Source organism: Pyrenophora tritici-repentis, chromosome 4, assembly GCF_003171515.1.
Source record: "Pyrenophora tritici-repentis strain M4 chromosome 4, whole genome shotgun sequence".
Classification (NCBI taxonomy): Eukaryota; Fungi; Ascomycota; class Dothideomycetes; order Pleosporales; family Pleosporaceae; genus Pyrenophora; species Pyrenophora tritici-repentis.
The window spans coordinates 614,434-641,526 of NC_089393.1; the positions used below are offsets into that span (position 1 = coordinate 614,434).

Sequence of the window (27,093 nt, forward strand, 5' to 3'; positions counted from 1 at the left end):
AACATTCTGTGGCATTACGAAGACGCCAACCACAATGACGACCAACGGCCGAGATATACCGACCACCCCTGAGCCTATAGCCATTGTAGGCAGTGGTTGTCGATTTCCAGGTGGCGCCAGTTCAGCTTCGTCGCTATGGAAACTACTCCAGACTGCACCTGATCTCTGTCGAGAAATCCCTATCGACCGATTCAGTACAACCGGATTTTATCATCCAGATGGCCAGCGGCACGGTACCACAAATGTTCGGCATTCATACTTCCTTGATGAGGATATTCGACTGTTCGATGCGGCGTTCTTCAATATCAACGCACACGAGGCTGAATCGATCGACCCACAGCAACGCATTCTACTGGAAACAGTGTATGAAGCATTGGAAGCTGGCGGGCATAGTTTGGAAAGGCTCCGTGGCTCTGACACCTCAGTGTATGTGGGAACGATGAGTAAGTGCCTTACCTGCCCTATCGTTTCGATCTAGTCAGTGTAGATGCGTGGCTAACACAGTCTGCTCGTAGCACTGGACTACCTTGACACCCTTACACGAGATCACAACACCATCCCAAAGTACTTCGCGACTGGCATCAACAGGGCCATTATCTCAAATAGAGTCTCGTACTTCTTTGATTGGCATGGACCAAGCATGACCATCGATACAGCTTGCTCATCGAGCTTGATTGCGGTGCACCAGGGCGTGCAAGCATTACGCAGTGGCGAGTCCCGGGTGTCAGTAGCCTGTGGAACTCAAATGCTCCTAGGCTACGACATGTACATTGGCGAGAGTAATCTACGCATGCTCTCTCCAAACGGTCGCTCGAGGATGTGGGACATTAATGCGGACGGATACGCCCGCGGCGAGGGTGTCGCGGCTGTTGTAATGAAGCGGCTATCAGACGCCATCGCTGACGGCGACCACATCGAATGCATCATACGCGAAACTGGCACAAATCAGGATGGCTTCTCCAACGGTTTAACAGTTCCCAATTCAGAAGCACAGGCCGCGCTCATACGTCAGACCTATCGCAAAGCAGGCCTGGATCCCGAGCATAATGCTACCGACCGACCGCAGTATTTCGAAGCTCACGGAACCGGCACACAAGCAGGAGATCCCAAGGAGGCTGCTGCTATCCACGATGTTTTCGGGCGGCATATGGACTCGAGTGACGCGCCTCTGTTTGTTGGATCCATCAAAACCGTCATCGGTCATTTGGAAGGGGCTGCAGGATTAGCAGGGCTGCTCAAGGCTTCAGCAAGTGTGCAGAATGGGTTTATTCCCGCCAACCTGTCCTTTGAGCGACTGAACCCCAAGATTGAGCTTTTCTATCGGAACTTGAAAGTGCCGACTGATCTGACGTCATGGCCGAAGCTAACTGAGGGCGTTCCCCGCCGAGCCAGCGTCAACAGCTTTGGTAAGTCGATATCTTCTTCAATGGAGCTAAAACGCTAATCAAAAACTTTGAAGGATTTGGAGGTGCAAATGCGCATGCCATTGTCGAGGCGTACACACCTCCGGCTAGACCCGATGTGGAAAGCGCATTAGTCAGCTTCTGTCCCTTTGTGTTCTCCGCGAACACGGAAACATCCCTTGCCGCCCTACTACGACAATACTCGCAAATCCTCAGAGAGTCGCTCACACATCAACCTTACAATGCATCCGATCTCGCATGGACTCTGCATTCGCGGAGGAGCCAACTATCAACGCGTGTTGCTTTCCCTGCTTCTACAATCCAATATCTTGTGGACAGTATCGATGCCAAGGTTGCGAGCGCCAAAGACACCCCAATCGGTCTTCGTTCAAGCAATAGGGGCGTTGCACCTCGTATCCTTGGCATCTTCACCGGCCAAGGCGCACAATGGCCGGCTATGGGCGCTAGTCTCATCCGTTCGTCCAAGTTCGTGAGCGATAAGATACAGCAACTAGAAGATTCATTGTCGTCGCTTCCGCCCGATCATCGCCCAGTATGGAGTCTTCGACAGGAGATGCTGGCTGATGCGAGCACGTCACGCATCGCAGAAGCCGCATTGTCTCAGCCTTTGTGTACTGCTCTCCAGATCATATTGGTTGATCTATTACGGGAAGCTGGAATCGCCTGTGCATCTGTCGTTGGGCATTCATCTGGAGAAATCGGAGCTGCATACGCGGCGGGTATCCTCACCGCCCACGACGCGATTCGAGTTGCTTACTACCGAGGATTCTATGCAAAACTGGCTGGCAACATCAAGAATGGCCAAAAAGGCGCCATGCTAGCAGCTGGATTGTCCTTCTCGGAAGCACGTAAACTTGTCAACAAGGATGTCTTCCATGGAAGACTCGCCATTGCCGCACACAACTCATCCTCCAGTGTAACGCTCTCGGGCGATGCAGATGCCATCGAAGAGGTAAAGGCACTCTTGAATAAGGACAAGAAATTTGCTCGTCTGTTGAAGGTCGACACAGCCTACCATTCGCATCACATGCTACCATCTGGAGATCGCTATGTGGATGCGCTCAAGAGTTGTGGCGTCAACATCAAAGCTTCTCAGGAGAAGCCTATTTGCTTATGGTACTCTAGCGTGACTCCTGACACCAAGCCTATGGACAAGGACCCCATACTGAATGACACGTACTGGAGGGACAACATGGCAAACTCTGTGCTTTTCGCTGATGCAGTCAAGAACGCCATTTCAGGCGATCCAGATATCAATGTTGTGCTCGAGATTGGACCTCATCCCGCACTCAAAGGTCCTGCCTCACAAACCATTGGCGACGTAAGAACGGAGGCACCGCCTTACTTTGGCGTTCTGAGCCGCGGTCGAGATGATATTGTTGCCTTCTCAGAGACCCTTGGGTCGATTTGGACCAAGTTTGAATCGCAGTTCGTCGATCTGGCGTCGTTTGACAAGTGTGTTTCAGCCCCATTGCACTCCCGTGAGCTAGTGACTGGTCTGCCATCTTACCAGTGGGACCATGGCAAAGTACATTGGAGCGAGTCTCGAAGATCGAAGAAGATCCGATCACGTCAACACCCCGTCCATGAGCTGCTCGGAGTTATGTCCCCCGAATCGAATAGCAATGACACGCGCTGGCTGAACTTGCTAAACGTGTCTGAGATTGCCTGGTTAGAAGGCCATAAACTCCAAGGCTTGGTAGTGTTTCCGGCTGCAGGTTATGTCTCGATGGCAGTGGAGGCATGTCGGGTCCTCGCAGGTTCCAATGACGTCCAGCTTGTCGAGATCAACGACTTTTCCATACCGAAGGCGGTAACATTCGACAAGGGCGGTGACGCTTCAAATGTGGAGACTCTCGTCACCATGACATCCATCGAGAGGAAAGCAGACCAGGCAATCACTGCTGCATTCTCAGTCTTCGCTGGCTCAGCTCCAGCCAGTGGATCGGACCACGACCTTGAGCTGGCTGCTAGTGCGACAGTTAGGATCGCCCTCGGTGCCCCCGAATCTGCCATATTACCCTTCTCGGCGGAAATAGACGACCACAGCATGACACACATTGAGTCTCAGCTAGCATATTCCGCCTTCTCCAAACTAGGCTATGGCTACACGGGCCCCTTCAGAAGTCTTTCATCCATCAAGCGCAAACTGAATCAGACATCTGCTATGGTGTCCTCCCATGTTTACTCCGATAATGAACCAACCATTTACTGGGTACATCCAAGTATGCTAGATGTTGCTTTCCAGGCGGCGATGCTTGCATATTCCTATCCTGGAGACGGGCGGCTTTGGTCACTGCATGTTCCCACAGGCATACAGAGCATTCGAATTGATCCTCAAGCCTGCACCTCGTTATCGATTTCTGGATCACAGCTACCAGTCGCTGCTATTTGTGAAGAGTCAGATGAATTCGTCGCAAACATCGATATTCTCAGCGAGAACGGGCAGCAGTGTATGATTCAAGTCAACGAGCTGGCCTTGCAACCCTTTGCTCCAGCCACAGCCGACGAGGATCGATCTATGTACTCATTTACACGACTTGGATTGGCAGTCCCAGACGCTACCGAACATCTTATTGCAGAGGACTCTGGATATGTTGACGCGAAGTCGGTACTGGCCACTGTCATCAAACAGATTGCTTACCGCTACCCCCACGCTAAGACTCTTGAAATCGGCGATGGACTTCAGAATCCATTTATGGTATATATGGCTCTGAAAGAGCACGGCGGAGCTTTACCTTCATATACATATACGGAAACTTCGCCAGATGCCGTCCAAGCTGCAGCAGACCAGTTCAGAGATTCCTCCATTACGTTCCGGACATTTGACATTGACCAGGCGTTTGACATTCAAGGATTTCAGTCAAGCTCGTATGACATTATCATTGCGTCCAACGTTTTGCAGACATCTTCTTCGGTGGACGCTTACCTGCAGAACGTCCGACAGCTCCTCAAACCCGGCGGATACCTTGTGTTATGCGAACAGACTGCTCTCGGAGATGGTTCTCTTCCTGGAGTGGTAAACTCCAACCCTGATCCCAAGCCGAGACGTGTGATGAGAGCTGGTGCATGGCATTCTGCAACGCGAAATGCTGGATTCGGGGGAATAGATTCCATGACCCGTCAGGGTACTGGCTCGCCGTTCTCTGTGATGGTTGCTCAGGCAGTAGACGAGCGCATCAAGTTCCTTCGACGACCACTCACTGCGCCAACTACTCCCATTTTCATCGATAATCTAGTCATACTGTGTGCCACCAGTGTCGAAAGCTACCGCATGGCAGATGAGCTTGCAGATCTCCTCCGGCGTTTCTGCGATGAAGTAACGATCATCGAAGGTCTACCAGGAGAGAAAGAGTCTTCATACGTTGCTTCTGGGTCTACCTTTATCAATCTGATTGATATCGACGAGCCTATCTTCAAGGTCGTTACGGAACAGAAGATGGTAGGATTGAAACGGATGTTCAGCAACGCACAGCAGATCCTGTGGCTGACACGCGGTGTCCACGATGGTATTCAGCCTTTCCACTCTGCCAGTATGGCCTTCTGTCGCTCCCTTGCCAACGAAGCAAGTCACATCTCAATCAACACTCTCGACATCTCTAGCAGTACTGAGATTGTACCACGCATAGTATCTGAGCATATCTTGCGCCAGTGTGCCCTAGACAAGTGGGCAGATGAGCCCATAACCTGGTCACAGGAGCCGGAAACATTTGAACAACACGGGAAGCTCTTCTTGCCACGGATCTTACCGCATGCGGACCAAAACAACCGCATCAATTCGTCAAGACGTGCCATCAAGGCCAAGGTCTCAGTGTTAAACTCAGATCTTTCCATCGAGCCGGATCTGTCATCCTCAATGCCTCGTCTGGTGACCAGCGGAACTGTGCCAGAGTTCAATGAGATCGACAGGAGCACACAGTTGGAAGTAATGTCGTCATCATTGAGAGCGATCCAACTGGCCCCGGGAACCTTCTTGTTTCTTGCTCTCGGGAAGCTTGGCGAAACACCAGGGCTTGCCATCAGTGTTACAGCCTCTTGCTCGGCCCGGACAACTCCAATTCGTTCGGTACCATTGACGAAAGAATACCAACTGATGGAAGATCATGCGCTGCTACTAGTCGCTGTGACTGCGGAGCTCTTGGCTGCATCAATACTTGACAGTATAAGTCCTGGAAGCACGCTCCTTATCCATTGCATGGAGCATGATCTTGCATTGACTGCTGCTCTCAAAAGGCAGGCTATCGTGAAGTTCGTAATGGTGCACTCTTCTTGCATGGAGACAACAACCCCCGACCTTGATCCATCTTGGCTTGCATTTAGTCCGTATGCGTCGAGCCAGACCATGCGATGCAATCTTGCTTCTCTCAAGATCACACACTTCTTGGATTGGACAGGGGGAGCTGGAAATATCGGTTTCAAGATTTCCCAAGCCTTGGGACCTGCATGCAAGCACATGGACTTGCGGGACTTTGCTAGGCTTCAAGCTTCGCACACAAGCTGTATGGATGAAGCCCACGCATTGAACATACAAGAGTCTGTGGTGACCGCGTACGCACGCGCTTGTGCAGCGTCAAAATCAAGGGAAATACTCTCACGAGACCTTATCCTTGACCTCCACCACATTGGAGAACGACATGGTAGCTACAATGCTACGGCCGTGATTAGCTGGCCTACCAAAGGAGATGTTATTGCAGAGGTTCGGCCGCTGAAAGCTTCTAACATCTTCTCAGATGACAAATCCTACATTCTCTTTGGCCTCACAGGGCAGATTGGACAGTCGCTTTGCGAATGGATGGTGTCAAACGGAGCCGGCACTGTCATCTTGACAAGTCGAAATCCCAAGGTTGATCAGAAATGGCTTCACTCTTTTGAATCAAGCCCAGGAACAGTCAAGGTCATGGCTGTCGACATCACCAACCAGGGAGCTTTGGAAAGTCTGATCAAAGATATCAAGTTATCTAATCTTCCCATCGGTGGCATCGTTAATGGAGCCAACGTTCTTAGCGATGCTCCGTTCGACAAAATGTCTGCAGAGCTGATGAACCGCGCTCTTGGTCCCAAGATCACTGGCTCTTACAATCTCGACCAAGTCTTCTACAACGATGATCTCGAATTTTTCATCTTATGCTCGTCCATATCATGTGTTATCGGTACCGCCGGACAATCCAACTACGTCGCTGCCAATGGTTATATGAATGGACTTGCCAGACAAAGGCGAAGTCGTGGTCTAGCTGCTTCTGCTCTAGATCTAGGCTTGGTTCTAGGCATTGGTGTGGCGGAGGTAGCGGGGCAGTCAGTCATTGACTCGCTGCAGAAATACGGAATTACACCTCTTTCCGAACTAGACATTCGCTCGGCTTTTATGGAAAGCATTTACTCCGGCCATTTGACCAACAAGCAACGAACCACTACCGGTTATTCCACTGCAGTCATGACAAGTGGCCTCAGGACTATCACAACTGAAGAGCGTAGTATCGTATGGTACAACAATCCCATATTCTCACATTTGGTTGTGAGATCCGGAGCAGACGATGCCGGGGACCCTTCCCGAGGCAAAGGCGCAAATCTACCTGCAAAAGAGCAGATTGCTGCTGCGGAAACTATGATCGAAGCACTTGCAGTGTTGAAGGAGTGCACCGCTAGTAAACTGCGAGTCCTTCTAGGCAGTGGAGACGACGAATTTCCGCCAGACGCTCCTCTGGTAGAGATGGGCATCGACTCCCTAGTTGCTGTTGAGGTACGTTCGTGGTTCTTGAAGTCACTTCAGATCGACATCCCGGTTTTGAAGATCCTTGACGGGTCTTCCTTGGACACTGTTTGTGAGATGGCTATCAAACGATTGCCAAAGGACCTTCTCGCCCAGATTGGCAAAGGGAGCGATAGCGATGCGTCCTCGGAAAATTCTCAGGTATCTTCAGATGCTGCTTCTACCTCGACGACTGTGTCCAGTGCTCAACTCAGCTCCGCAGGTGGTGTTACTGAGCGTGAGAATATCTCGGCAATAGAAACACCAGCTACTGGAGTTACTAGACCAACATCTACAGTATCCCTTGCAGGTCTCGCTCGGAGCAAGTTTGCTTCTAATAGCTCTATCGTCAAACGCCACCCAATATCCATTGGCCAATCTCGATTCTGGTTTCTACGGCTCCTGGTTGAAGATCCAACGGCTTTCAATGTCACCTTAAAGTTCCGCATGCACGGCCACGTTCGTGTTGGTGACCTGGAAAGAGCTATCAATGCCGTGACCGCCCGGCACGAGGCTTTACGAACATGCTTCACCGAGGACTCAGATGAAGCTGATCAAGCTTGGCAGAACGTCCTCAGCCGCTCATCAGTCAATCTGGAGCGGAAATCGGTGGCATCCGAGGAGGACGTTGCCGCCGAATACGATCAACTACGAACGCACCAGTTCGATCTCGCCAGTGGGCCTTTGCTACGAATGATACTGGTGACACTTTCTCCAACGTCGCACTTCTTGCTTGTAAACTACCACCATATAATCATGGATATGGCTAGTTTCCAAGTCCTCAGTGCGGAGATAGACAAGGCGTACAACAGTCAGCCTCTGGGGCCAGTATCCCGCCAATACCCCGACTTTTCTGTAGAGCAGCGGCGCATGCTCGACGATGGAGAGATGGCAGACGAAATTGAGTACTGGCGAGGAATCTTTCCAGCTGGCTCCCAGCCTCCGGTCCTACCATTGCTACCAATGGCCCGATCCAGCTCACGAACGGCAATGACCAACTATGCGCTTCATCAAGTGAGCATATTGCTCGACGCAGATCTTGTAGCTCAAGTTAAGGCCGTGAGTCGAGCTCAGCGCTCGACGCCATTCCATTTCTACCTGGCTGCATTCAAAGCCATGCTGTTTGCTTTCACCGATACCCAGGATTTGACCATTGGTATTGCTGATGCCAACCGCCAGGATAGCGATGTCATTGGCAGCATCGGATTCTTCTTGAACCTGCTGACGCTGAAATTCTCTCGCATGTCCAAGCAGACCTTTGCGGGTGCAATTGTAGAAGCACGCACCACAGCCTATGGAGCACTGGGTCATTCACGGTTGCCTTTTGATGTTCTGCTCAAGGAGCTCAACGTGCCACGTTCTTCGTCATACAATCCATTCTTTCAAGCTTTCTTTGACTACCGACAACAAACCAGTGACAGGCAAACTTGGTGCAATTGCCGTTTTGATCTGGACCAGTTGCATCCAGGCAGAACCGGATATGATATTGCGCTCGACGTGGCTGATCTTGGATCCAATGTGCATCTGACTTTCCGTGTCCAGAAAGGCCTTTACGACGAGACAGCGGCCAATCTACTACTCCAAACGTACGCGCATTTCGTCACCACTCTTTCCCAAGACGTATCGCTCGTATTGGACGAAATGCCACTATTCAGCGAACGGCAACTTGCACACGGAATTCAGATTGGTGTGGGTCCTGAGCTAGAGAAAAACTGGCCGGCAACGCTTCCACATCGTATCGATCAAATGGCCCAGCTGAACGGAACCAGCACCGCATTGGCGGATGGCTACGACAAGAAATACTCGTACTCGGACATGATCAAGCGAATTGAGGCCATCGCAGAGGCACTAGTCAATGCGGGAGTCCGCAATGGGAATCGAGTACTTGTTTTCCAGCAAGCCACGAGCGAATGGATCTGCTCTCTGCTAGCCATCATGAGGATCGGGGGCGTTTATGTTCCTCTTGACCTCAGGAATCCGATGGAACGTCTTGTAGCACAAGCGAGCCATTGCGCTCCGGCTGCTGTCCTCGCTGACGACGATAACGTCAAAAATGCACCACAACTCGCCGTGCCTGTCATCCTGAATGTCTCTAATATTCCCGCATATCCGACAAACCCGGTTCCAAACGTCGCCGAATCTAATCAACCAGCGGCAATCCTGTACACCAGCGGCTCTACCGGAACACCCAAGGGTATCGTGATTCAGCACTCGGGAATCTGTAACCAGATGGAAGGATACACCAAAACCTACCAACTAGGTGCTGAGCGAGTCTTGCAACAGAGTGCCTTCACATTTGACTTTTCCTTGGACCAGATTTTCACTGGCCTTGTGAACGGAGGGATGCTCTTTGTTGTTCCCTCAGACAAGCGCGGAGACCCACTGTCCATCACAGAGATCATGTGGCGCCAATCCATCACCTACACCAAGGTCACACCTTCAGAATACTCAATGTGGATGCAATATGGTCATGATAACCTCGTTAAAGCAAGCGAGTGGCGCTTCGCTTTTGCAGGTGGCGAGCCCCTCACCAAGGCGATCTTGCGACAGTTCTCGTCCTTAGACCTGCCATATCTCCGTCTCAGCAACTCGTATGGACCTGCAGAGACGTCTATTGCCTCACACAAAGGGTTCATCGACTATCGTCAAGAGAGTCTGCCATCACAACTGAGCGAAGAACGAACCATTGCCTGTGGGTTTTCATTGCCCAGTTATGCGACATATATATTGGACGAGAATCAAAACCCTCTGCCGGTCGGGATGCCCGGAGAGGTAGTTATTGGCGGTGCTGGTGTATCTTTGGGCTATCTGACTGACCAAAAACTTACCGACCAAGTTTTCATGCCTAATCCATATGCAAATTCGTTCTTGACTGCCAATGGGTGGACGAAAATGCACCGTACCGGTGACATTGGGCATTTGCAAGATGATGGGTCTCTGGTCTTCCGGAACCGTATGGCTGGCGACACACAGATCAAACTGCGGGGCCTCCGCATCAATTTGCAGGACATAGAACAGAACATGGTATCTACCGCTAGAGGCGCCTTGAAAGATACCATCGTTTCTCTTAGATCAGGCGACCCTGAGTATCTGGTTGCGCACGTCGTCTTCTCTCCCGACACCGGTGTGGAAGACCAAGCGCTCTTTCTGGAACAACTACTTAGCCGCTTGCCAATTCCTCCATACATGATGCCTGTTATGGCAGTCCCGCTTGAGAGGTTGCCTGTAACGAAGCATGCCAAGGTGGACCGGAAGGCGATTGCCAATCTCGAACTACCACAGCGCACCCCCCAGGCAGATGACAACGGCGACGAAACTTCGGAGATATCTCAGACAATGATACAGCTCGCATCAATCTGGGAAGACCTGCTGCCTCACGTCAAGAGCGTCGGCACGAGACTCACAGCCTCAACAGACTTTTTCCAGATCGGCGGAAACTCTCTCCTAGTGGTACGCCTGCAGTCTCGTATCCGCCAGGTTTTCAATGTTGCTGTGCGCCTCGTTGACTTCATCAACCTGAGCACGCTAAGTGAGATGGCACGGAAGATAGAGGAAAGCCCTGTCGTCGATCTCATCGATTGGGAAGCTGAAACTGCTCCACCGGCAGCCATAGGCACGTACGAGAGCACAAAGACCAAAGAAAAGTCGGGACTTACGACTGTGCTGATGACTGGCGCCACTGGAAATCTGGCCAAGCACGTCCTTCGGGTTCTACTCTCAAATCCGACTGTGGAAAGAGTGCACTGCATAGCTGTGCGAAATAAGGATCGTCCCAGCGACATTCTCTCGCATGCAAAGGTTAAGGTCTCCGCGGGAGACTTGTCCCTCCCACTCCTTGGCTTGGAAGAGGGGGAGTTCACCTATTTGGCTCACCATGTCAATGTCATCCTACACCTAGGTGCCGTGCGATCATTCTGGGACAACTACAACATGTTACGGTCGACCAATGTTCATTCCACGAAGGAGCTAGTGAAGTTTGCCTCCGTCAGTCATATCCCGATTCACTTCGTATCCACATCAGCGGTCCTGTCTGATCCATTGGCCTCTCCATCTTCGGCCATGTCCTACTCTCCACCACCTGACGGCTCCGATGGTTATGTGTCGAGCAAATGGGCATGTGAGCGGATTCTGGAGCGCTCTGCCGCAAGTCCCGAAGTTGCCGTTCCGTCATTCATCTACCGCCTTCTTCCCTCGTCGTCTACTGTGACACCAGCACAGAAGAACACTGCTCTGGACGAGTTTGAGCGCTGCATGAAACTGGCTGACGCAGTACCGGATACAACAGGCTGGCAAGGAAGAATGGATCTAATACGGGGCGAAGACATTGCGACGTGGCTGTGTGGTTCGATTGCAGCGTCTACATCTAGAGCAACGGAAACTCCAGCCAACGCAACGTTCCTTCATTACGAGTGTCCCATTACCATTTCGGTGGAGGACCTCGATGAACGCGCTGAACTGTTCAAAGCGGGTAAGCCACAGGAAGAAGCAACTATCTCGTCAATGCCGCTACTCAAGTGGATGGGGAAGATTAAGGCACTCGGATTTTCGTATATTCTGGCCTCCCAGGATGCAACGGTGCGTCGTGGTACGGGTGAGCTTGAGTCTACAAAAAGATGATGTCCAGAAAACCAAATGAGGAAAGCTATATATTAATATTTTTGCGGGTTCATTTACGTTCAAGATCTCTAGAAATGATATCACGAGTTCGAGTGAGGTTCAATGTTGTTTAGATTCCGTTCGATAGTGTAGCGGTGTGAGGAGAAGAGGACTGCGTTGCATTGTGTAGTTATGGAGGAACTGCAGCTATATAGGTGTGTGTGATGAGAAAGTGTGGTAGCGATAGCCGTACCCAACTCTCACCCAAGTCGGTCTTGGCAAGGCCCAAACCGTTACAGATAGACCTTTTGGAACACAAGACAACAAACACCATTGGCTTTATAATCGTTTTTGGACTTGTTACTCTAGAGTTTGCGACACACGATTGGTCATACAAACCGTTCAGCAGTATATGCAGACTTCGCAAACTTGTTGGTTGGTGTCACGTGCTTGATGGGTTTCGTCGCATCTATGGCGGCAAGCGTAGAGGTGTCTGACCACATATCTTTGGCTATTTTTCTGATGGGGGCTGCACGTGCATACCAAATGCACACTGTCTAGAGATGGCTTATGGGTACTCAAGAAGTAGTGAGGTCAAACGCCATCACAAAACAATATATTTCCACTGACTCCAAAACACAGAATCACAGCTACATATACCATCATCACACTCACGCCGCCGCACCAATCTCGGCCAACAACTCATCCGAGAAAGAGTACTGCCCACCAAGCCTCTTCGCAAGCAACATACCCACCGTCTCCCTGTCTTTATCCAGCGGATTCAGCGGATTCGTCGCCCTAACATCACCATGCCAAAACGTCGCACAAGACATCCTTTCCCCATTCTCCACCTTGTTGATAACCCGATGCTTTGCACTCTTATATACACCATCAGACCACCTCTGAATCATATCCCCGCAGTTGATAACATACACATCCTCCAGCGCCGGCACCTCAATCCACGCTTGGCGATCTTCAACCCACACCTCCAAGCCATCCTTGCCCGGCTGCTGGAACAGAATTGTCACACCTCCAAAATCCGTGTGCGCGCCGATACCGTACTGGCCCGCTTGTACTGTTGTGGCGGGCGGGTAGCGGATCATTTTCATGGGAACGATGGGGCGTTTAGAAAACTTCTCGACGGTCTCGGGGGGTTGCGATAGGCCTTCTAGCAGGATAGACCACAAGGTTTTGCCTAGTACAGAGGTGAGGTCGTAGTATTGCGTAATTGGGTCGCTGAAGGAAGAGGCGGGGAGCGACGGCCAGATGTTGGGGCCGAAAATGCCAGCGAGTTCGATGTTGGGGTCGTCGCGGCCGACGAAGAAACACTGGTTATCACGGGGAAGTTAGTCTTAGACCTTGATTTGCTCAAGATGGTGGTAGCTGGATTACCTCTTTGGCATCGGGTAGTGTGTCGCCTGGTCTATGCGACATACCGGATGCCTCGTAGCCTCTTCGACAGGGGTTATTGAGGAAGGACATCTTCATCTTCTCTTCGTAGGGTAGGTCGAAGACGTTGGTCATACATTTTACCAGGTCTTGCTGCAGACCCAAGGGGATGCCGTGGCCTTTGATTTGGAAGAAGCCATATTTTCTTGCTGCTTGGGATACTTCCTCAATGACACGCTGCTTGTCTTCAGGCGACTTTGGCGACACATAGCCGCTGATGTCGATCAGAGGGAGTTTGAGTTCTTCCGTTGCCATGTTGTTCGATTTCACAAAATAATTGCACTGGAAATTAATGCGTACAGAAACCAGTACATAGGATCTGGCAGACTTGACATAGAGATAATATCGAATCTGATGTTGTGCACGTCTTACTATCGTGATGCTCGCATGTTTGTTAACACCGACACCGAGCCCCATCCTCTTTCGGCGCTCTAAGACAAAACAGGAAATCGGCGACTTTCATGCAACCAATGATAGTCAGATTACCGCAACACCATCTTCAGCTGAGATGGTCGGCACTTTATGACGTGGAGGTTCCCCAGTACACTAAGCTCGTTGATGAGATCCACGCGTAAATCATTCTTGGTATTTCGGCCAGGAACTCTTGGAACTGGCGTCGTAATCAGAAGCGTCATTGACTTTGGCGAAATAGGAAGTCGTAGATAAACTACTAAACACAGTCCGGGCGTAAAAAAAGCCACTCACATCTCTCTTTCTCCACTGCCCAATCTTATCATTTGCCATGCACGTACTCATTGTTGGAGCTGGTGTGGGTGGGCTGAGTCTTGCGCAGGCTCTGCGTAAGCTGGACATTTCGTTCGAGATTTTTGAGCGGGACCCTAGTTCAGATGCTAGGTTTCAGGGATGGGCTATTGCCATGCATTCGTATGTGGAAGAAATGTTCCGCTGCTGAAACGAACAGACAGCTGACTGGGTGTAGTATCGTGGATGACCTCATTTCCATCTTCCCGGATGATTTACCGGATCTCAAAGCTTCCACAAATCATCTGATTCCATTGGAGCTTCCAGCTCAGTTGAGTATGTACATGGCTGGAAGAGATGACCGATGGGGGTTTCAAGTAAGCAAAATGTCGGATTTTTCGGTCGTCAGGGACATACTGAGACGATGCTAGGACTCGCCTGACTTTCCGTTGATAAGAGCTGAGCGTCACCGCCTGCGAAACTGGCTGATGACCAACATCCCTGTTCAATGGGGCAAACGAGTCAAGGCCATTCAGCATGATGACAGAGGAGCCTCAGTGCAGTTCGAAGACGGCAGCTCAGCGCAGGGCGATTTGATTGTTGCCACAGACGGCATCAACAGCGTGGTGAGGGAGCAGCTCCTCCACAAGCCAGCGAATCAGCTACTCAATGTCGTGCCTCTCGCCACAATCGTCGGTCACCTCCAGCTTTCCGGTGAAGCGTTCAAGCATCAATTGACTCTTGGGCACAGTGGCTACATGCTCATCCGACCTGACCTGGGCTTCATTGGTTTCGGTGGACTACACTATGTCCACCCTGACGGCCTGTCCGCAAACTATTACTGGAACTTCCTGGAGACCGATCAAGACGTAGGCAAGCCTGATCACTGGCTCCAAAAAGCCACTCAGCAAGAAAAACTCGATCACGTGATCAAACGCGTCCAGAAGCTCGCACCCAAGTTCCGCGAGATCTTCGAAATGACCAAGCCTGAGCATATTCAAGGCGAGACGCGTGTATGGCGTGATCTGGAACTAGATCCTTCCATTGTGCCGGAATGCCGTGTCATTCTCGTGGGCGATGCAGCGCACGCTATGGTTCCGTTTCGTGGGGAAGGCGGTTATCATACCCTAGTAGATACACTTGTGTTGAGCAAAGTACTAGGTCAGATGGCACAAAGTGGCGATTATAAAGATATCGCGCGTGTCAGGAGCACCATGGGAGATTTCACTCGAGCGATGTTGAAACGTGCTGGGCAAGCAGTTCGCGATTCGCGTAATTTACATGCTGATGCACAGCGGTTTGGGCCTGATGGAAAGCCTTTGACATTGAAGATAGTGCCGTTGCCTGATACAGAGATCAGATTGGGTACAAACGCTCCTTGAGTGTAGATATAATGAGAGATGGCATTAGGCTCTATGTGATATTCGGAGGGATACCGTCTAGTGTCTTGTTTGTAACAGTACCTAGGTAGCCTACGAACGCATGTGTACACGGCACCCATCTCCTGAAGCAACCACCAGCGTTAGAACCTGCTTTTCCTTTCCAGTTGCCACAACAGGGTCATCATGCGGGACAGTCAAGAAGGGAAACTTTTGTACCAGTCTCGCTACAGTGTATCCCGCTTCTAGGAGGGCGAACTCTTGGCCTAGGCATACTCGCGGCCCACCGTTGAAGGGCAAGTATCCGTAACCCACATTGCGCAATAGTTGTCCGTCTTCCCACCTCTCGGGACGGAACTCGAGTGCATCTTCCCCGTAGATATCCGTGCGACGATGCATAGCGTATACGCAATAACCGACGGCTTCGCCTTTCCTCACCAATATAGGGGACTTTCCGTCCGGGCCTCCTCCGACAGGAAGCGTCGTTGTCTTTAGTGCTGCACGGGAGTTAACCGGCACAGATGGGTAGAGGCGAAGTACTTCTTTTAGTACCAGGTCTAGGTATTGCATCTTCTTCAGATCCACTCGAGTTGGCTGAGACGCATGCTGTCCGAGGCCTACTACTTCCTCTATCTCTGTTCGTAATCTTTGCAAAACCTGAGGATGACGAGCTAATAAGCGCAAGGTCCAAGTGAGGCAGCATGCGGTCGTGTCTCTGCCCGCAAGGAGAACGTTGAGGCACTGATCGCGGAGTTCTTTCTTGTTTCGGGTTTCTTGGATAAGAGCATCGATGAAAACGTAATGCTTCGTTTCCTCGTCTTCCTTCTTTTTAGGCTTCGGCTTCTCCGCATCATCCAGTGCGTTCTGAATTGCATCGTCAACGAAGCGATGTGAAGTCTTACAAGCCCGCCAGAACTCAGGCGTATTGGCAAGCCAGTACCAGTCTCCCAATCGGCCACGATGCGATAGGTAGTCCTGGCCTAAGTTGAAAGCCGTCGCAAACTCCGACTCTTTTCCAGCGATGTCACTGCTTTGCAGAGAGCTCAGCGTCTTCCCAAAAAGAAGGAATGTCGTCGTGTCGAAAGTCAAACGGAAGAACAACGGCTGCAAATCGACCACGCTATCGGAAGAAATCTGATCGATAAGACTTTCGACGGATTTCTTCATCTCCTCGAAGTTCTGGTAGCGATTGGAAGTGAACTGAGGTCGTAGGAGCGCACGCGAATGCTTCCATGCTGCACCATCCTGGGTGAAGATGCCACTTCCCATCAATGGGGCAAAATGTTTGGGTCGGAGCCCGAGACTGAAATCTGCCAAGACTGTCAGATCCGTTCTGTCATCAGAAGGAAGCAAGGCTTACAAACCTTCAAACTGTGTCGAAAGAATCTCTTCTATGTTGCGTGGTTCCACTGTATTAATGCCGCGACTTCCGACTGTTCTTTGTCAGTGCCAGTTGCATGATCGCGCCCATAAAACCTACGCAGTTGCTGCTCATGAGTAGGACCACTGGACTCCACTACATCCAAGAAGAACTGTAAAATAGTCTGCGCTCTCGCGTGTTGCCCTGCTTTGAGTAGCAGATCCAAGCCTTGCGGCCACTTTGCTGCCCACCTCTGTGGTGCTTTGCATCCCATTTGCATCGCATACTGGTCTTCTTTCTGTTACATGTCAGCAGCACAAATGAATTTCTCTGGGCGTGCCTACTTGACGTCGAGCCTGGCGACACCAAATCTTGTACCCCACAACGCTGAGAACGACGAATAATAAGGCTATGGATTTAGAGGCTCTGTTGCCTATAAAGTTGATATCAAAGGTATTCATAACTGTGATTCCGCCTCCAGGTCCATATATAGCAAAATCAGAAGGAATGTCTGAGTCGCTGTGGGCATAAGGACTTCAACAAGACATTTCTGCAGTTGTTGTTTCGCCCCCAAATTAAAGTGTGTGGCACAGTCTCAGCCTAGCCGTTTCACTGCAGTTCACCTTCCATAATCAGCGCAGAGGATCGATAAGTGTGGCAGGTTGAGGGCCATCGCTTGTGGGGCTGACCCTGGTAACAGACCAGTAAGAGATGTTGGCTAAACCATCGCTAGCGCACTCGGTAACGATTGGCCCGCGACTTCACTCCTACGACGGCTATCGGCTGAATACATAGCCGTCGAAGGCCATGGAGGCAGTCGTTCACATGCATGCTTGCGAAGCCAGCCTCTTGTTGCTCTCTTGGCCAGCGCAACACAACTCGAACAGATCAGAAAAGCTTTTCTGGTTTGTTTTACACAGCGCCTTGTCTATACGAGGACCTACTTTTCGACGACATCGCACTACGTATCCTATGTCAAAAGTCTGCACAGCCTTCTTTACAAAAATCCTCGCAAACGTTTTTCGCCTGGGAACCGGCTTGGAGATATCATTAAATTATGGCTGATGTTGTTTCACTGGTGGCTGCGGGTGTGGGAATCGCTGAAGTTGCATTTCGGATCATCATCTATCTCAAAGAAATCAAAGCAACCGCTAAGACAATAGGCGAAGATATTGAGGGCTTGATAAACGAGATCGAAGGTCTTCAAAAGGTACATGGTCACCTCGAGAAGGAATACCTCAAGAGTGTGACCAATGTCAACATGGGAGACGATGAGAGGAGCCTTTGGACAAGCACAGGACAAACTCTCAAGAACGGACAAAAGCTTACAAAGAAGCTCGAGGAATCGGTGCAGTCTATCTACGGTGATCATAAGCTGGTTACTGGGAGGCTGGATTGTTGGGATAAGTCGCGTAGGAAGAAAAGCAAAGACAGCATGATCTCTGGACTTCGAGACCAGATCAAAACATATCAAGGAGCCTTACAGATGTTGCTCGGTTTCATTTCCATGTAAGTTGATCAGCCATCCCAGCAGCTTCCATTGACCGATATGCAGGCAGTCCACTCGCGAAAGCCACAAGGACCAGAATGCCCAGCTCGACAAATTGGTAACCGATCTACAAGAACTGAAGAGTCGAATGGAAAAATCGCAGCACACATCGTTACCCTTATATGAAGCCGTGACTACCACAACAGCTTATCGCGATTTCAACGTTGAATCCGTGTCAGTCGTGAACCAGCTCGGTATTGCAATCGACAATATTGCGCATAATCCAGCGTCCGACGCCTCGATAACAAACGAACATTTTGATATTCCAAAACCTGTTGATCCGTTCTATACTGGTCGTGAAGAGTACGCAAATCGCTTGCGCAGCTGGATGTTACCGAGTCTTTCTCGAAAGCAACGCGGTACAACGAACGTCAAGGCAGAGCAAAAACGTTTCATTGTATATGGGCTTGGAGGCGCAGGGAAAACGCAGTTCTGCTCCAAGTTTGCCGAAGACAATCGCCATTAGTTAGTTTGTCATTGTTCCAGATCTATTCACCACTGATGAGTCACGTCTAGCTTCTGGGGAGTCTTTTGGGTAGACGGTAGCAGTCGGTCGCGGTTGAAACAGACATTCTCTCAGAATGTGTCCAAGATTGGAAAAGTGGATCTCAACGAAAATGCTGCCCTCCATTGGTTATCAAACTTAAGTCTTCCTTGGCTTCTTATCATTGATAATGCCGACGACCCTGATCTCAAACTTCCCGACTATTTCCCACGAGGCAACCGAGGTCACGTTCTCATCACGACCCGCGATCCTGGGAAAAAGGCGTATGGTACTGTTGGCGATCGATATTTTGAATTCCAAGGACTGAGTACGAGCGATGCAAGTAGTCTGCTGCTGAAAGCAGCCGGTCAGTCGGAACCATGGGACACGGTCGTATCCAGTATTGCTTTGAAGATCGCGAAAGCCCTTGGCTTTCTTGCATTGGCAATCACGCATGCGGGTAGGGCCATCCGCGAAGAGTATTGTAAGCTGAGCGAGTACTTGCATTACTATGAACGCCAATGGGAAGAAACAAGACAGACCAGACTTCCAGTAAAAGACAAGGATGCTGCTGACGAGTTGAGTGTCTTCTCGACGTTCGAATTGAATCGAGAAGCTATCGAGAAGCGAGCGACTAGAGCATCTCGGGACGCCCTTCAGCTGCTCGATACATTTGCATTTCTTCACAATCAAGACATTCGATACGACCTTTTGCAACGAGCTATTGAAAATGCCCAAGTTGAACATATAAAGGAATCAGAGGACAGAATGAATGAACGTCGGTCCAAAGCCGCCAAGCCCGTACCCGACTGGTCAACATGGTGCAAAGAAACCGCGTTTCTGGTCCTTACCTATCTCTACCAGAATCGAAGTCCGTCCGTTATACCCGGTGTAGGTCACACCAACATTCTTTTCTTCAAATACATTCGCTAAATCATTACAGGTTATTCGAGATGGACGAAACAATAAGGCAATGGATGAGGATCGACTACGTCTAGCTCTACGGCAGTTGACTCAATTTTCCCTTATAATAAGAAGTCATAACTCCGAAGGCTACTCCATGCATCCCCTTGTACACAAATGGGCGCGTGAGCGACCTGGTATGAGTATCGCAGCGCAAGCAGTTTGGGCTGAAGCGGCCGTAATGCTATTATCACACTGCATTCTGATCCCACCGCTTGGCAATACGGAAGAAGAGGAAGAAGTCCGGAAATATATCCTCCCCCATGTGGATCACGTACGTCAATGTCAGCAATCTATGGAGCAACGCATGAGAGATAAGCGCATGGCACGAATGAAACCATGGCCAGTATTCGATGGCGGCTTTGATAGGGGCAAAGCTATGACATATGCTAAATTTAGCCTGGTGTACATGCAGAATGGAAGGTGGGAAGAGGCCAAGCGACTGCAAACTGCAGTAAAGGATTTCACGACCCAAATCCTGGGCATGAAGCATCCCGTTACTCGTCGCGTCACCCGCCTACTAGCTACAACCCTCTTCAACCTAGGCCAAAGTGAGGACTCAGCTAAGATGGAAAAAGAAGTCTTGGACGCTTGTGTGCGTTTCTTGGGTGTCAATCATCAGGAGACACTGGTGGCCAAATTCACTCTTGGAAAGGCGCTTTTCTTACAAGGCAAATTTAGCCAGGCCAAACTTCTCCAAGAAGAGGCGGTCGAAGGTCTGACTAGGCTAATTGGCCTGGACCAGGAAGATACTCTTGACGCAATTGACTGGCTTGGTCAGACTCTACTCATGTTCTATACCAAAGAGCATGTGACTCGTGCCCGTCAACTCTTTGTCATGGCATCAGAAGGCATGCGAAAATTGCATGGAGATGAACATACACGTACACTGGAAGCGCGTGAACACCTTTGTACTGCGGCCATTCGGACGGGGGACAAAGATCATTTGGACGAAGCGCATACGATGATGATAAAGATTCTGGAAATCCGAAAAGAGAAACTTGGCAAAGAGCATGCTTACACATTACTTGCGATGGTAAACCTCGCTCTTGTAAAATGCGCGATGGGTATGATCCATGAAGCAGAGGCACTTATGCAGCACGGCTTACCTATCGCTGCACGCAATTTAGGCGAAGGCCACATCGCCTATCTTTGGGGCCGTTATCATCTTGGCCGAATCTGGGTACTTCAGGAAAGATGGACGGAGGCGGTAACCTACCTTCTTGATGTCACAGAGAGGCAGCGTTACACATTGCAAGGAAGAGGCGAGTTTCATCCCGATAGAATTGGCGGCCTGATCGAGCTGGCAACAGCATACAACGCGCTGGGGAAAGTTGAAGAATGCGAGAGGGTGACCGAAGAGGCTCTGGCTGCGTTAGCAAAGATATCTACGACTGAACATCCGGAGGCCAAGAAGTTAAGGGAAAATAGAAACATCTGGAGGCAACGGAGAGTAGAAAGCATGGAGAGGCAAGATTTCACGCAATTACCTTGATGATCGTCCATGGCGATGAGTATACGTAATGTGGGGTTGGAAAGGCTGGGCTTGAAGTATTTTCTCGCAACACATGATCGCTTCCAGCCGCGTCGAGGCTGGTTTTGGGGGGTCGCAACACCCGTGTCGTCACTGGATGGCCGCCACCACAATTTCAAGGACTGCTGCTAATGGTTGGTAAGCGCGACGGTAAAAGCGGGGTATTCACCATTCTGCCATAGAGCGACATACTGTGGGCGTGCGTGGATCTGATATAATACTCGATGTCGGGACCTACTTAGATGCATTTCTTTGGCGGTAACGTCACAAAACTAGGGACAGGAACAGCGTATAATAAATAGTCTAACTATATTATTCTCATCTTTAATAGATACTTAAAACACTACAGGTGCGCAGGTGCGTAGCGAATACGAGTGCGCAGCGAGTGCGCAGGTGCACATTACAGCGAATACGAGTACGCGGGTGCGCAGTGATTGCTAGTGTAGACACCTATTTCGTCCCATTCGTCAGTTCCCCATGCTTCCTACCTACCCTCGGCACCGCAACCTCAACCTTATACGTCCTCCCCCTCTCAATACCCTCAATAACATTGCCATCCATGTCCGCCCCATCAACCTTCACCCTCACCCCCACCCCACGCACATCCCCCCCTCTTAACCTCCACCTCAAACACCGCGCCCCGAAACTCCCTCCTCACCTTCATCCCCTCCCACTGACTCGGCATCTTCGGCTCTACCTTCAAACCTTCCTTTACACCTCTCAACCCAGCCAGCCCCTCAATAAAACACCTATACACCCAACTCACCGTGCCAGTGTTAAACAACTGACTAGACCGCCCCGCCGTGCGATCCAATTTCTCAATACCATACCCCCCCGCGGTAGTAATTGGGGATGAAAATCGGGAGCTGACCGCGGCGTATCAGGTCCTGCTCGTCGGGCCCGGGGATCATGGCACGCAGCGTGTTGTAAGCGCGATCGACGTCGTCGATGGTGTACAAGGCCCAGGCGTAAAAGGCGGCAGCGTGGTTGTAGACAGATCCGTTTTCGCCTTGGCCTGGGTACTTTTGCGTTACGCGGCCGACGTCTTCGCGCATGGCTGTGAAGGGAGGGCCGAACATGACGACGCCGTAGGGAGTGTTGAGTTGGGCATCGACTTGTGGGAGTATCTTTTCGATTTGCTGGGATGAGGCGGCGCCCCCGAGGATAGACCAGGCTTGTGGGTTCAGCCAGATGCGGCCTTCTTTGTCGTCGGAGATTCCAAAGGTGACGTTGTCGTCGGTGATGCCGCGGGCGTACCAGTCGCCGTCCCAGAGATGCTCGTTTGCGGACGCATTTACTTGCTGGGCGCCCGAGTGGTATTTTTGTGCATCGGTGGGCTTGTCGAAGTCGGTGCAGATGCGGGCCCAGAGATTTACTGCGTACGCGGTTGCGACGGTGAGCCAGCCGGATACACCAACGCCTTTGGGGCCGACCATGTTCATCGGGTCGCACCAGTCGCCTTGAGCGATGTACGAGAGACCGCGGGCGTCGCGGGCGTTGGAGGAGAGGAGCCAATCCATGGCCCGGCTGAAGCGTTCGAAGACCGTGTAGGTATCACCATACATGCTGGTGACTTTTTCGTCAAGGAATTCATAGTCGCCTGTCTCACTCAGGTAGATCTCCAGGGCGATGGGGAGCCAGACGCAATGATCGGTATGCGGTATTTGGTTGATGTACTTGAGCACCGCGCCTTTTGCGAGCAAGATACCATCTGGCATGGAACCGTTCTTTTCTTGCTGGCCAACCGCTGTCAATATCGCTTTTCGAGCCACATCTGGCTTGATGAAGCTCATTCCCATGTTGTCTTGTAGATAATTTCTTGTCTGGGGATCGGTCGTAAGACGATTCACATCGCCGTGGTAGTACAACTGTCGTGGTAGCCAGTTGTTGACAAGGTTATCGAGGTCCTTGTCCGGTGTCTCGAGATGTATGCATCCGCTACCTTTCTGAATGTACTCTTCGTAGTCTTTAGCAGCTTGGGCAAATGCCATTTTGCTAAGGTATTTCTTGCGCATATCGAGAATCTCTGCCTCGTCATACGCAGGGCCGAATAGGAACCGATACTCTTTACTCTCATTCTTGTCCAGGTCAGCCACATATTGCACTGCCGCAGTTGGAGTCTCGTAGCGAGCGTCGCTGCCTGATAATCGTGGCTGTTGCAGGGCAGATGGCGCTTGGAGTCCTCCCTCACCCTCGAACGCTTCCTGCTTTGCTTCCCACGCCACCGGCGGCGTTTCGCACAGGAAATATGTCTTGTCCTTTAGATACTTGGTTTTCGGGTAATCTTCAGCTTTTTGATATGGTGTTTTGCAGCTTCCAACAACGCCCCCGACATTTTCGTTCCATTCCGCTTCCTGATTCATCCACGACATGTAACCCAGGGGAAAGTAAGGATAAATGCTCAGTTTTCGCTTACGATCTGAGATATTGGTAACCTTGATGCTCCACAGCTCGGCGACATCATCTGTCGGCAACAAGAAGGTCATCTCAACACGTACGCCAAGTTTCTCTACGATCCACTTGATGTCGCTCTTACCCACGTCGAATGTAAACCGATCTAGTTTCGCCCGGACAGGCTCGTATGGGGCGGAGAAGATCTCGCTGGTTTCCTCATCTTTGACATATACAAAACGGCCGGGATGATGCGCGTAGTAATTTTGCTCCGGTTGCATGAATGTTTTGGCTTCGAGATTCGGGGCGTAGGCGTACTTGGCGGGTTCAGGTTGCATGTACTGTGCAGTTGCGAAGCCACGGCAAGTTACTTGAATCATCATACGTTGATTCCACAGAAATGCACCCGCTTTTGGCATCTCGGTTGGGCTAGTGAGCTCATATCGCTCTCCATTGTGCGTGGGTTGTATCATATTTGATGATGAGGGCAAAGTAGCCGATTGTGGTGCCTACGATAGTTCTTTATACCGCAAAGGGCTGGTTGGTTACATAAGATGTAGGTGCCAGCATGGCTTGGAGTCGTAGCTTACTGTGTTTAGTGGCACGGTAGTGGCGCGAGAGGCGATGTAGGACAATGTTGCGCGTTGTTACAAAGACCTAGCTCGTGTGCTAATCAAGTATATACCGCAAGAACAAGAGTGAATGCTGATAAACTGTGGCTGCAGAAGAGGGCTGTTGATACATCAATAAGAAGATGCACAAGAATTGAAGCACGAGACGTTGTTTGAAACGAAGGTCCGGCCAGCGCAATCGTAGCAACAGCAAACGAAGCGTGTTTACGAAGTCCTGAGTCGTCCCGTCAATGGATGGCTCCTATAAGTACAAGCTTCGCGACACAATAAGCCGCACAGCGTGGGGCTAAGCGAGTAGCGGTGTGGGGTTCAGCCTGAAAGGGTACGGTCCAGGGCGCGGAGACGGTTGTTCGGTCCGCAACGCCTTTAGCCACCCGTGAGGCATTACTCAAGTCCCATCACACACATGCACCAAAACATCAAAGTGCCGCATCGTCAAATCGTCGCCTGGGACCAAGCTGCAAGATTGCGCTATCCGGCAATCCGCTTTTAGTGGGACAGTAACGTCGATAAACAGATATATGTGGCGGCCCAAGCGCCAATTCGTGGAAACCTGTGTAAAGCGTGTCAGCTGGTCAGGGTAGGGTGACGGGTGACGCGCAAAGACGGTACCCTACCAGTGCCGAACTCCGCAGATTTGACGACCACCCACAGAAGCGGTACCGCTCACAGTTCTGTACATAGCGTGCTGCAGCCCTGCGGCAATTGTTGGGCGTAAAGGCGCATCACCGGGAGTGCTATCATTGGCTCCGCCCACGTATCAATTTGTGAGGGTCAGATGGTGTACTAAGAAGCCAAAAATGTGAACTACGTAACGTGGGCTGTAAATCGGAATAGAGCATTACCCACGCGACTGTCGTGCCTTCATATAGGCAACCAATATGTCGTGCGTCAGAGTGATGGCCATCTTCAATCACTTCAAACACAGAATAGCCTCCTCTCACCTATCACAACCACCAATCAATCTTCAGTCTGCTTCTCTCGTCCAATATCCTCTTGCTTCGTCTCTTTCCTAGGCAACCTTACAATCTTCACATACTTCCCTGTTTCAGGATATGGCTTCTTTGCTGCGATTACCGGAGTCTTCTCCCACCATGACAGCGATGCAGCAACGCTTGTTCGAAAGTACCGGACCTTTCCATCTCCATCGATACTCAGGTAGAATTCTTGTTCCATGTCATCTTGAAAGACCCCGTAAAACCCGCCCTCCACACACCCGCCCTCCACACCAAGAGGTCGGTTAAACAACTCCTTGGTATTGCTGTGCACGTCGTAGACGAGTTTGGTACCCTGCACTGATTCGACATAGAGAAGGTTTCCTTCTTTCATCCATCCCACAGCTTGAATCCCAGCTAAGTAGCGCCAGGTTTTGTTATCATCCAACTTCAAGTGCTGAAGAATCTTGCCATCTGGGCCGTCAAACGGATCCCAAACGTAGACATTCCTCTCAACGCAAAGTGCAATTTGTGATCTCGTGGGATGCCACTTGAGGCACCGGCACCAGTCAGAAAATCGTTCCTGCATTGTCGACATCTGCCGTCCATTGGCAGCATCATGAACCTGCACGACTCGACCGCCTTGGGTGCTCCAAATAATGAACTTTGAATCAGGCGAGAATGCCCCAGCCCAGCTTTGCATGTTATTTTTCTCTGTAGCCCACACAAGTTCGCCAGTAGACACAGAATACATGCGCAGAGATCCGTCCCAAGATACGGAAGCGGCGTATGTGTTGTCAGGGCTGATCGCAGACCACGATATGATGTTTGTATGGCCCATGAGGCGATGAAGTTCGACACCTGCGTCCACATCGTAGATGACTAACAGAGGTAGTTCTTCCGGCTTCCGCTTACCTCGTTGAGTTGATTCATTATTGGCGTGATACAACAACAGCCTACCGTCGCTGGTGAACGGAACTGATTCATAACCCCCAATCAGGGCGTCCTTGATGACGTTGTTGTGGCGCCTACGGTGGTTGATTGCTGCTTCGCTGAGTGCTTTGGTGAACTCTTTGTGTAGGTTTGAGGCATCGATGAAATCTTTAGTCCATTCATGGTTTGTTGTGAGGGCGGGGATGATTGCATCTATCGCTTGCTTGGCAAGTGCAGCAGAATCAATTGCTTCCTCCTGGTCAAGGAGACGGCCATGATGATCCAACTCCCAAAACATGAGCTGAGGGAGCTTTCTTTTGTAGCGCTCTTCTCCGCACGCAACCGAACACACGAGGGTATAACCAGGTCTCATCGCGTTGTCACCAGTGCTTTGCGAGGCTGCATTTCTGTTGTCGGCGGCCTTCCAGGGTCGAAATCTCACAATCCCAGCACCTTCTAGGACGACTCGTAGGTCCCGCGACACGATGTCGTAAATCAAAATACGGTCTGCACTCGTGCTGATGGCTAACAGTTTCCCATCAGAGCTCACGTCGGTATGACTGGTTTTGAGAGGAACTTCTTTCTCTAGTGGTATATTGAGGCTGTAATCAATGACATGATAAGCTTGTGGCCAGTCTTTTGGGTGGCCTGATGCGAACTGGGCCAGAATGCCAGCTTGTTCGAAATCGCGCTCGGGTTTGTTTGGGAAGACATATTGTTTGAAAAAGTCACCGCGCAAAGTGCTGACAGCCATATTGCGAATGTATCAGTTGGGCGAAACAGTTATTCAGATGTCATAACAGTGAGTAGTGGTCAGCTGCCTGGCCGACGAAACGGGCATAGATCGGCGAATGACGTCCCCCGGACTAGTCCTCCTACAACTACGAGCGCGTTTAGTATCAGCATCACGAATCGGACCAGCGCGTCAAGAATGGGAAACTAGAATTAAGTCCACATTTATAGTTCGGTTCTGTATGAGCTGAAACGAAACACCAATCCCATCTATGTCGTGCACC

At 50.7% G+C, this 27,093-nt stretch overlaps 8 protein-coding genes across 8 annotated transcripts; 4 read left to right on the plus strand and 4 right to left on the minus strand.

The window, feature by feature from the left end:
• Nucleotides 1–34: 34 nt before the first annotated feature.
• Nucleotides 35–11,787, plus strand: PtrM4_090100 (polyketide synthase/non-ribosomal peptide synthetase; the record flags this gene model as incomplete). Its single annotated transcript, XM_066106911.1, has 4 exons — nucleotides 35–426; nucleotides 505–1,406; nucleotides 1,460–10,620; nucleotides 10,648–11,787. 4 exons carry the CDS (start codon nucleotides 35–37, stop codon nucleotides 11,785–11,787), a joined length of 11,595 nt encoding a protein of 3,864 aa, XP_065962579.1.
• Nucleotides 11,788–12,437: 650 nt separating this feature from the next.
• PtrM4_090110 (2OG-Fe(II) oxygenase) lies at nucleotides 12,438–13,470 on the minus strand (the record flags this gene model as incomplete). The annotated part of the gene is made up of 2 exons (XM_001934541.2): nucleotides 12,438–13,094; nucleotides 13,159–13,470. The coding sequence occupies 2 exons, from the start codon at nucleotides 13,468–13,470 to the stop codon at nucleotides 12,438–12,440; spliced, it is 969 nt and encodes a 322-aa protein (XP_001934576.1).
• A 487-nt stretch (nucleotides 13,471–13,957) lies between these two features.
• PtrM4_090120 (UbiH, 2-polyprenyl-6-methoxyphenol hydroxylase and related FAD-dependent oxidoreductase) lies at nucleotides 13,958–15,299 on the plus strand (the record flags this gene model as incomplete). Its single annotated transcript, XM_001934540.2, has 3 exons — nucleotides 13,958–14,100; nucleotides 14,156–14,294; nucleotides 14,349–15,299. 3 exons carry the CDS (start codon nucleotides 13,958–13,960, stop codon nucleotides 15,297–15,299), a joined length of 1,233 nt encoding a protein of 410 aa, XP_001934575.1.
• Nucleotides 15,300–15,389: 90 nt separating this feature from the next.
• On the minus strand, nucleotides 15,390–17,117 carry PtrM4_090130 (CypX, Cytochrome P450; the record flags this gene model as incomplete). Its single annotated transcript, XM_066106912.1, has 4 exons — nucleotides 15,390–16,606; nucleotides 16,661–16,729; nucleotides 16,777–16,954; nucleotides 17,001–17,117. 4 exons carry the CDS (start codon nucleotides 17,115–17,117, stop codon nucleotides 15,390–15,392), a joined length of 1,581 nt encoding a protein of 526 aa, XP_065962580.1.
• A 596-nt stretch (nucleotides 17,118–17,713) lies between these two features.
• On the plus strand, nucleotides 17,714–18,671 carry PtrM4_090140 (uncharacterized protein; the record flags this gene model as incomplete). The annotated part of the gene is made up of 2 exons (XM_001934538.2): nucleotides 17,714–18,165; nucleotides 18,212–18,671. The coding sequence occupies 2 exons, from the start codon at nucleotides 17,714–17,716 to the stop codon at nucleotides 18,669–18,671; spliced, it is 912 nt and encodes a 303-aa protein (XP_001934573.2).
• A 786-nt stretch (nucleotides 18,672–19,457) lies between these two features.
• Nucleotides 19,458–21,147, plus strand: PtrM4_090150 (tetratricopeptide repeat domain containing protein; the record flags this gene model as incomplete). The annotated part of the gene is made up of 2 exons (XM_066106913.1): nucleotides 19,458–19,580; nucleotides 19,633–21,147. 2 exons carry the CDS (start codon nucleotides 19,458–19,460, stop codon nucleotides 21,145–21,147), a joined length of 1,638 nt encoding a protein of 545 aa, XP_065962581.1.
• Nucleotides 21,148–22,004: 857 nt separating this feature from the next.
• On the minus strand, nucleotides 22,005–24,050 carry PtrM4_090160 (Glyco-transf-36 multi-domain protein; the record flags this gene model as incomplete). The annotated part of the gene is made up of 1 exon (XM_001934537.2): nucleotides 22,005–24,050. The coding sequence occupies one exon, from the start codon at nucleotides 24,048–24,050 to the stop codon at nucleotides 22,005–22,007; it is 2,046 nt and encodes a 681-aa protein (XP_001934572.2).
• Nucleotides 24,051–25,169: 1,119 nt separating this feature from the next.
• On the minus strand, nucleotides 25,170–26,831 carry PtrM4_090170 (WD40 repeat protein; the record flags this gene model as incomplete). Its single annotated transcript, XM_066106914.1, has 1 exon — nucleotides 25,170–26,831. One exon carries the CDS (start codon nucleotides 26,829–26,831, stop codon nucleotides 25,170–25,172), a length of 1,662 nt encoding a protein of 553 aa, XP_065962582.1.
• Between the last annotated feature and the right edge of the window lie 262 nt (nucleotides 26,832–27,093).